Source organism: Pteronotus mesoamericanus, unplaced genomic scaffold (assembly GCF_021234165.1).
Source record: "Pteronotus mesoamericanus isolate MK-2021 breed Mesoamerican mustached bat unplaced genomic scaffold, CSHL_Meso_final contig_272, whole genome shotgun sequence".
NCBI lineage: Eukaryota > Metazoa > Chordata > Mammalia > Chiroptera > Mormoopidae > Pteronotus > Pteronotus mesoamericanus.
Window position 1 is genome coordinate 538,545 of NW_026555116.1, and position 10,162 is coordinate 548,706.

General features: G+C 39.1%; 1 gene segment (V, D, J or C); it reads left to right on the plus strand.

The window, feature by feature from the left end:
• The first annotated feature begins 6,407 nt into the window (after positions 1–6,407).
• Positions 6,408–9,863, plus strand: LOC129071915 (T cell receptor alpha variable 9-2-like). The segment is given in 3 exon segments: positions 6,408–6,486; positions 6,599–6,997; positions 9,784–9,863. Coding segments are annotated over 3 exon segments (525 nt in total).
• The last annotated feature ends 299 nt before the right edge of the window (positions 9,864–10,162 follow it).

Genomic DNA, 10,162 nt, shown 5'->3' on the forward strand with positions numbered 1-10,162 from the left:
GGGGAGGGGACAGATGCCAGAAAATTCCTATTTGCCATTTTAATCTGAATATTTTATTTTATTTTTTTAAAAAAGATTCCATTTAGTGATTGATTTAATGTATTTATTTTTATTGTACTACAATTGTAACTGTCTCCATTATCACCCCATTACTCTCCCTGGCCCCACCCTGCCCCACCTCCCCCATTCAGTCCTGCCCCCACCCTGTTGTCTTTGTCCATGGGTCCTTTACATGTTCCTTGATGTCCCTTCTCCTTCTTTCCTCCATTATCCTCCTCTTCCCTGCTTGCTGTCAGTTTGTTCTTCATTTCCATGTCTCTGGTTCTTTTTTGCTCGCTTGTTGGCAAGGAAAGTAAGAGCAAAACTAAATGAATGCGACTACACCAAACTAAAAAGCTCCTGCACAGAAAAAACACTGCAAACAAAAAGAAAAGGCAGCCAACCACTGGGAGAAGATATTTGCAAACCACACCTCTAATAAGAAATTAAAATTCAAAATATATAAAGAACACATACAACTCAAGAACAAAAAAACCCAGTGAAAATGGACAGAGGACCTGAAAAGACAATTGTGCCAAGAAAATATACAAATGGTCAACAGATACAGGAAATGTGACTCAAGTTCACTAGCTATAAGAGAAATGCAAATCAAAACTGCAATGAGATACTACCTTACAGCTGTTAGGATGGCTGTTATCAATAAGACAAATAATAACAAGTGTTGAAGATGGTTGCCAGAGAAGAGGATGGTTGGGGAACTGGATGAAAAAGGTGATGGATTAAAAGGACAAATTGATAGTTATAAAATAGTCACTAAGATGTAAAGTACAGCATAGGGAATATAGTAGAAGGTATTCCTATAACCATGTATGGTGCCAGGTATCTATTGAAATATCAGGGGAACATTTTGCAAAGCATGAGATTATATAATCACTATGCTATACACTATAAATTAATACAAAATAGTTTGAAAACCTAAATTTAAGAAAGAGATAGTTATTTTTTGAAAAAGTTTGGGTTGAGTGACACTCTCAGCTGCTGCTCCAGGAAGCTCTGTTTCCTGTCCTGGGGCGGCAGCAGCACACAGCCCAGCGTTTCTTCCCGTCCTGTCAGAGTCACCTCACCTTGCAGAGCCCTGAAACTGCAGAACAAGGTACTTTTCTCTTGTTGGAAGAACTTGAACATTCCTCTTTTTGCATGTTATACTCTTTATACTGTTTAACGAGTTAGGTTAATTTGGATTTGTTAGGTGAGTTAAGGCACCCTCATTGAACTGCTAAGGTGCCTACTATGTGAGAAACTTTGTGTTCTTTCCATCTTATTAACACTCTAGCATGGCACAGCTCATTTCCACTATGTAGATTAACCTGCAGCAAATTGCACCAGCCTTACTCCTGAAATGACCGATAATTAGTGTCTCCAGGGGGACACTGTGAAGAAGTAAAGTGTGAATTATCTTATTCTACCTTTGCCCTCCAATTCACCACTCTTCTAAAAGCATTTTTGCCATTATGTGGCTCATTTGCACACACCCTTGCCCCCTTTTTCCAATGTTCCACAATCCAAAGTCCGCATTCTCTAATATTTCCTCCTTTTACTTCTAACCCTATTGTCTCCGTGCCTAAAAATCTGAACGATAATGGATGCTGAAGAAGTGATCTTATTAGTCCGTTGTATATTTGCATCTGGGAAGCAGATGTGCATAGTAGACTCTGAAAAGGAGTGTCTTTCAACATTTTGACTGTTCTTCAAATTTTACCATTTCAACATAAAGTTTTTATGATTTTATGTATACACTTGAGTGGCATTAAGCACATTTACATCTAAACAACTCTATTCACCTTGAAAAACTGAATATTTGTGCTCCCCTAGCAATGACATGCCTTTCCTGATCTGACCAGCCTCTGGCAAATACCATTTCAGGTCTCATCCCATGAGTCTGAGAATTTCAGATACCTCACAAAGGCAGAATCCTGCATTACTGGTCAAACTGTAACGTATTTCACCCAGCTTCGTATCCTGCCGGTTCACCCATGCTATATAGCCCGTGTCAGAATTACTTTCCTTTTGAAGCTTCAATAATATTCCAGTGTATGGATATACCAATTTTGTTTCTCCATTGATGTGGTGATGGAGATTTGTGTTGCTTCCATATTTTGGTGGAAAAGTATATGTAAATATATCAATATTTTGAGCATACAAGGTTTGTCCAGAAAAAGTCCAGCCATTGTTAACCTAGCGAGAACAGTTTGTGTGACATTGATGCCACCTGGCAGCGAAGGAGAGTGGACAGGGATGAACATGCATGACCAGTGATGACTTCACTGTACTGTCAGTGGGGGCGGTAGAGGCCGCTGAGTGAGCATGGGTATTTTGTGGCCGTCTCTTTCAAAATGACTGAGTGCAATGAATCTGCATCATATTTTGCATTAAGCTTGAACATTTCTCCACAGACAATATTGGGATGATTGAGAAGCCATGGCTATGGAAAACTGTGATTGGCAGCTTCACTACAGCAACATGTCAGTTCATGCATCATGTCTTGTGCAGAGTTTTTAGGTGAGACATGAAATCACCCAGGTGACTCATCCCCCTTCTACCCCAGATTTGGCACCCTGTGTCTTCTGGCTTTTCCCAAAACTAAAATCACCTAAGAAAGGGAAGAGATTTCAGACCATTGATGAAATTCTGGAAAAGATGACGGGGCAGCCGATGGGGATTGGGAGAACTGTATGAGGTCCCAGGGTAACTACTTTGAAGGGGGATGAGGCATCTTTGTCTTACATATGGTGTTTCTTGTATCTTCTTCAATAAATGTCTATTTTTCCTGTTAGTTAGCTGGATACATGGTGGATAGACCTCCTTAAACTCTAATTCTTTCCATTTTTCTGAGTATGCTCTTAGAAGAAGCATTACTGCATCATATGGCAATTCTTCAAAAATTTAGAGAACAATATACACCGGTTAATTTGAAGAACTATGGTCTAGACTGTTTTATGACAAGGAAGTTTTAAGGAACAGGGGGAGAGAGTCATCACCAGCGACGAATGAACTTTCATTTCGTGGTGACTCACAGAAGTCGGGAAGAGCTTGTCACCCTTGCTGCAGTGCATTCTTCAAGTCAGATGTCTCATAAAGGGTCTAGAAAGAATGGTCAAGACACTATCTAGTGGTCTGCTCCTGAAATGCAGCTTGTGACCTTCATGTTTCTCCCTCTGCCTTTTTTTGAAAAGGCTACACCTGCAATTATTCAATTATTTGTATTAGTTCCATTTGCATGAATAAAGAACTTGCTGACATAGTGTCTTGAGGTACTTCAAAGGGTCAAGAGGTAAGTTCACTACCTTCTGGCCTTTCAAATTTTCTCTGAAAATAAATCAGTTGGAAAAACCAAGAAGCAGACTTTTACTCTCCGAGAGAACCATGTTAAAAGCCATTAGTCCTGTCACGTGTTTTCTAGGTACTTGCGAGCTTGTTTCATTGTTAGTGAAATACATAGTAATATCTTCTTTAATATTTGATTGTGATAACTTATCAATAATATACTCAAAAAGATTGATAATGAGCTGATGGTCAATTAATGAGAGTACTCTCAGTAGGTATAGAAAAAGCATTTGAGAAATCCTCCATTCCTCATTACACACGCCCAGCAAATTCTGAATCAAAGGCAAGTTCTCCAAATTCATGAAAGCCCTCTCCAAAAACCCTACATCTAAGGTCATACTTGGTAGTGAAAGACTGAGTGCTTTCCCTCTAAGATCAGGAATTTTGCCCCTCACCTCTTGTGTTTAGTATTGTCCTAGATGTCCTAGGCAGTGCAATTAGGCAAGAGGAAGAAACAAAAAACATACAGTTCAGAAAGGAAGCGAACCTATCCTAATTCACAGATATCATAGTTATCTAGTAGAAAGTCTAAGGGTACGGGCAAAAGTGCTAGTAGAAGAAGTAATTAACTTTAATGAAGTCGGTTGTAAACCTTTCATATAATCCAGCCGTTCTACTCTCAGATATAGACCAAAGAGGAATGAAAGTATATTTTTTTGAAAAAAGTCTTATACACATATTTTCATAGCAGCTTTGCATGTAACATTCCAAAATTGGGACTGACAAAAGTGTACATCAAGAGGTTAATAAATAAACAAATTGTTTTATCTCTATATGATTGACTAATTCTCTGTAGCAAAACAGAATGAATTATTGATCCTAATGAGACCATGGAAGAATTTCAAAATAATTATGCTGAGAGAAAGAAGCCAGCAGAAGAGCAGATATAATTCCACTTATATAAAATCATAAAATATACAATGTAATTTGTGACACAGATCTTGCCTGAAAGCAGGGATCAAAAATGTTCCCTTCATGCTGTACAAGTTTTTTTGGTGCACACAACATGAAAAATGTTTCTTCTTTTGGCTCTCATTGGCTTTAAATAATGTGTTTTTTAAAATTAAAAAAAATTTCATTTATGTATTTTTAGATGGAGGGAGGGAGGAAGAGGTAGAGAAGCATCAATGTGTGGTTGCCTCACATGTGTTCCCCTCTGGGTACCTGGACTAAAAGGCAGGCATATGCCCTGGCTGGGAATCAAACCAGTGACCCTTTGGTTCACAGGCTGAAACTCAATCCACTCAGTCACACCACCAGGGCCAAGTTATGTGTTTTTTAAAAGTATACATAATAACTCTGTGTACCCATGTGCTGCACTGTTAACTTTCAACCCAACTTTGTCCCAGCTTACTTTGTTTTCTCCTTGAATATCAGAATAAAAGTTCCTGGCTGCTTTTTCAGAATTCCATTCTAGCATAGCTTTGTGGTAGGTTCTGGGAATGTAACTTGGAAGCTGGAGGAGAGGTCAAGCATCTGGGCCTGGATTTTCGTCCGCATCTGGGACTCTATTCACAGGTTGATTCAAGGACTCATGAAACACCTTGATCTGAGTCTGTGTAGAGAGAGCTCCAGGAAACAGCCTGAACTAAGCTTCCATGTCTGTGTCTGGATAAATGTTGACAGAGAGAGGTGCCCCTCTCCAGAACTTTACCCTCATAATCCTCAGCTATTTTTGGTTTTGTTTTTAAAATGAATGTACATAGAAAATGAACTAAAGAAATGATTACTTTTGGTGCTGACACTTCATAGAAAGGGCAAGTTTTTACAATTTGTGTTGCCGTAGGACATTTCCTCATGCAGATCTTCCAAGTTTCTCCCTGATCTTAGAGGATCGCCTTGGTCTAGGACAGTTATCACAAATGAAATCTTGTAAATGGGTATCAGGCTCAATGTAACAAAACTGCCTGGGTAGCTTTTAAAATTTTAATTTCAGTGTGTCTCGATTCTGGAATATATGTTTCTTGAAATTTATGTTGAGATCCCGGAATGTGTAACTTATGTCACTCCCATTGATTCTACTATCAGATGTTGTATGATTAATATCTGGAATATCTTTAATGATTAGATAGGTGAAAGAAGAGAGTTCCAACTTGTGCTCCTGGCTTTTCATGCATTTCCATGTCTCTGGGGTTGTCTGGTCTGTGGGGGAATTGATGTCATGAAAGTTTGGCCACAGAAGATGGCAGAGAGGTGGTAGTTGAAAGCACTTTTGACACTGAATCTGCATTAAGCGTATAGGATTAGTATTCCTATACTAATTGCTCGACTCACATTGGTTCGCCATGTAATCTTGGAAGGAACAAAATAGTAGGAGATGAAGATATTGAACTAACCTCTCTCTTCACTGAGTAATTTCACTTAGGATTTTTCTCCTGAAAAATTTTACTAAAAAGATAGCATTTCTTACAATAGATAATATTTGAAGCCTGAGAAAATATTGTATGTCACGTAGTAGAGAATCCTCAATGAAAGCCTGTTTATTTCTGTTTATTGTAACAAATATTTACCAGGCACGTAAGAAATGTCAGTCACTGTTCTTGCTGGGGTACGGTGATAAAAAGTTAGTAATTACTCAAACTAACTAGACTTCGTGTTACTTCCCATGATTTCAACCCCATCCATTTTCTGACATTCAGTGGATTATAGGCAGGCCCACAGTAGACACATGAGAATGTAATGTACTATATTAAAATGCTCAAGAAAATCGATGTCTTCTACAGAAATACCCTGCCTGCTATGTTAAAGTACTTCAATATTGGGCATTGTCCTAAAGAAAAAGAACCCCTGACAGCTGAGGGCAGTTGTTCAGATTTCTAACATCCCCTGAAGACAGACATGTGCTTCATAAATAATGTCACAGAGGAGAACATACTGCTTTTGGGGAGAATCTAAAAAACATTCATCCCATGTCAGTTCCTGTCCACCAGGGGGTGGTGCTTCGTAATATAAACACATTTCCTGGTGAAATGTAGGCTTTGACTTAGCATTTCCCAGTGAGTCCAACATTTCCTCCTGTGCAGTGTCAAGAACATTATTCAGGCAACACTGCGGAGATGAACTCTGCCCCAGGCTTAGTGACTGTGGTACTCTTAGTGCTTGGTAAGTAACATGCCTCTTAAAAATGGATTCTTCCTTCTATCAGCAAGTTTTTAAACTTTGATTTCATTTGAGAGCTTTATATCTAAGGTGGCAGAGTTTTATTTTTCCCCAGGACGAACACATGGAGACTCAGTGACCCAGACGGAAGGCCAAGTGACCCTGCTTAAAGGGGATTCCCTGACTGTGAACTGCTCCTATGAAGCCCCAGGTTATCCCACTCTCTTCTGGTACGTTCAGTATCCTGGAGATGGCCCACAGTTCCTCCTGAGAGCCGCAAGGGCCAATGAGAAGGGAAGCAACGGCGGTTTTGAAGCCACATATCGCAAAGAACCAAACTCCTTCCACTTGGAGAAAGCCTCAGTCCAGGAGTCAGATTCGGCAACGTACTTCTGTGCTCTGATTGACACAGTGACAGAAACTGCAGGGGGAGCTGAGCACAAACTCAGGCTGCTGAGTGACTATGACTGTGTGATCCCCTCTGGTGGATCTTCTTATTTAACATCAGAACACAGTACACTTAACACAAATTTCCAATCTTTTGAGCACATTAATAGAGTTTTTAGGCAAATTAGACTTCCATATATACAAGGATATTGAATACAAAGGAATGTTTCCATTTAGGAAATAATGCACTAGAACATGGAAATAAAAATAGATAAAGTATTAAAATGTTTAGGATATTGTATGCTTGTAAACTTTTTTTATGTTATATTTTATATAATAAGATATCAAAAGTGCGTCTCGCTGTAAATAAAATGAGGTATATAAGCAAGACCCTTACACCCTGCCTGGGTTCAACTTTTTACTGAAGAGTTTGCACAAAAATATACACACAGTTTTGATCATGAGGGTTTCTCATCTTTGATGTGTTTTGAGAAGGTTTAGAGGGAAATATGCCTTTATAGAGAGTTCATAAAAGATTCCGAGTTGTGAAAGAACGAGTGTTGCAGGACCACTGATAGGTACGTACTAGCTGTTATGGACACTTGGCTTTTCTATTTTTTGTCATTAAAAGTATAGGTTTTTATAAAATTTTTGATGTCATCCTTTCCTGTAAATCTTAATTTCTCTTTCCTGTTTTGTCTGTGTCAGCTTTCCTTCCATTTTCATTTTCTATCTGAATATTAACTTTTGGGGACGCCATCTTTAGTCTTTTTTCCTAGATCCCGCCTTGTAGGAGTCAACTTTGCTCACTGACTTGGTGTTCTCTTGGCGTCCTCTGGCCCCTTCAGCAGAATCAGCCTTCCCTTGGGTTGTCTCTTTCAGGCTGCGGTGGATACAGTGGGTCGGCGGAAGGGAGGGCCTTCATTCCCCTCACACAGGGGCATCTGGAAGAATCCCATCCTATGTGTTTAGGTTTCTTGGTGTTTTTCTTTAGGATTTTCTCTTAAGCAATGTTCAGCAAGAGTTTTTGAATTTTGATTTAATCAAATAACTACTTCTATATAGTTTTATTTACTTATATATTACGACCTATTGCTAATGTTTTGGTTTTGCTTCTCATGTTCTTGCTTTTTTCTTCTCTTTTTAGTCTGTCTTCTGTGGCATTGACAATTTCTTTGTTCTCTCTGCTGATGTGAAAAAAGTAACGCGTTTTCTCTTCTTAGACTTTTATCTTTAAGTTGTTTCTCTGTGTGTGTTATTCTATAACATTTCCTCTTCCTATATCTTTCCTTTGGATTACTTTTTCCTCTTGCAACGTTACTATATTTAGAATGACCTCAGTGGCTGATTGAACAAGTGACGCACCAGCTGTATATTAGGACAGTAATTTCAGAGAGTATATCAAGTCAGCTCCTAAACTATAGTTCCAATGTACATTAGAAGCATAAAATAGAGAACCATCCAACACAATAATCAGAACAGGACTTTGCTCCTTTCTCCCTCAGAGCTTTTGTCCGCGAACTTCCCTCTCTCTGCCTGGGGTGACTCTCACACACTATCCTCAGGGCTCACTCCTCCGCTTCATCCTAGTCTGTGCTCCTGGAGAATCATGTGCTCATGGAAATAAGGGTGAATGCTCAGAAAGGTTTGTTGTAGTGTGGAGTTTTATATATAAGAATCAACATTTTAAGAGTGTGTCCTTTGGGGAAGGGCTATTTACACAGTAGTATATCCATAATACGGGAAATGCTATAGTAGAAGGACCTGTGTGCGTTAACATAGACTTAACTTTATTATCGAGTTTATAAAACAAGTTACAGCAATGTATGCACAACATGTCTGTTTGTATTATAATAAAACATAAAGAAAATACTATATGTTTTCTGTATATTTAAATTTTTAGTAATAAAACCTAAACGTATCAACTCCAAATTGGTCAGGATGAAGAAAGAATTGGAGTGATAAGTGATGGAAGAGTGGGAATTGAGGGTGGTATTCAAAGGGGTTTTAGTGTATATATAATGTGTTATTACTTTTAATAATTCATATATTCACTTTTAACTCTTGTTAAAGTTGATAAATAGTCATAAGCCATTATAAAGGTTTATTCATATATTTTTTCCTCCCTAATAAGGGGGAAAAGGAGAAAATGGCACCAACGTTCTTCCTAAGATTTTGTCCACCTTCGCAGGTGTAAGCCGCTGTCCTCTGGGACCACATCCCTGAGTGTCCGGTCCCCTTGGGGTCACTGTCTGACCCCATTGTGGTTACGTCGTTTTTGTCTTCCCCAGGGGCCTGTACATTGGATGTTATTCACTTTTATATATTCTTAACTTTTAGTTAATTATTTCACTCACACTAAAAGTTCAATAAACTTTTAAAGATTCATTACAATCTCAGTTGAACAGGTAAAAAGCACAAGATGTGACTTATGAAATTATTTTAAATATTAATTGTTAGCACTGGCTGGTGTGGCTCAGTGGACTGAGTGGTGGCCTGTGTATCAAAGGTCCCTGGATTGATTTCCAGCCTTGGGCACATGGCTGGGCTCCAGGCCAGGTCCCCAGAAGGGGCAAACACACATTGATGTTTCTTTCCCTCCCTTTCTCCTTCTCTTCTCCTCTCTAAAAGCAAATAAATAAAATCTTTATAGAAATAACTTTCATGAAATAACACTTGAAAAGTGGCATTTGGTTCTCTCTTAAATTAAATGTATTGGGGTAACATTAGTCAATAAGATCATATAGGTAGATTTGGTTCATTTTTTATCTCCTTTCAGTGTAGGGAGTTACTTTGTTTTCTAAGGATCTGCATTTCCTCCATCAGGAAACCAGGAGTGAGTGAGGCTGGGGCAGTGTGACTGGTGAGTCAGCAGGTCTAAAGTCCTCTTTACTGATGGCTTTGGGCCCCTAGGGGGCAAGGCAGGCTTTACAAAAAATAACTTCATCATGGTTCTGAGGGTTGAGCGAGCCCTTAAGAAAGGAGACCAGTGAGCGTGTGAGCCAGTCAAATTATAGACAGCACAGATGAGGAGAGGGTTCACAGTGTCTGGGTGAAGCTCAGCTCCGTTTTTCAGCTCTGCCACTCAATGTAAACTGCACAAAGCTGGACTCCACGTGCTGTCCATCCACGGTGAGAACGGTTCTCTGTGCCGAGTCACAGGAGTGAGGATGTTACTGGTCCTTGTGAGAATGGAAGCTCAACGGAAAAAAAATCTCTATATCCTCTTTTTAATTTTTTAATTGTTATGACTAAAATTCCCCAAACCCACTGACCCAGCATTATTCCAACA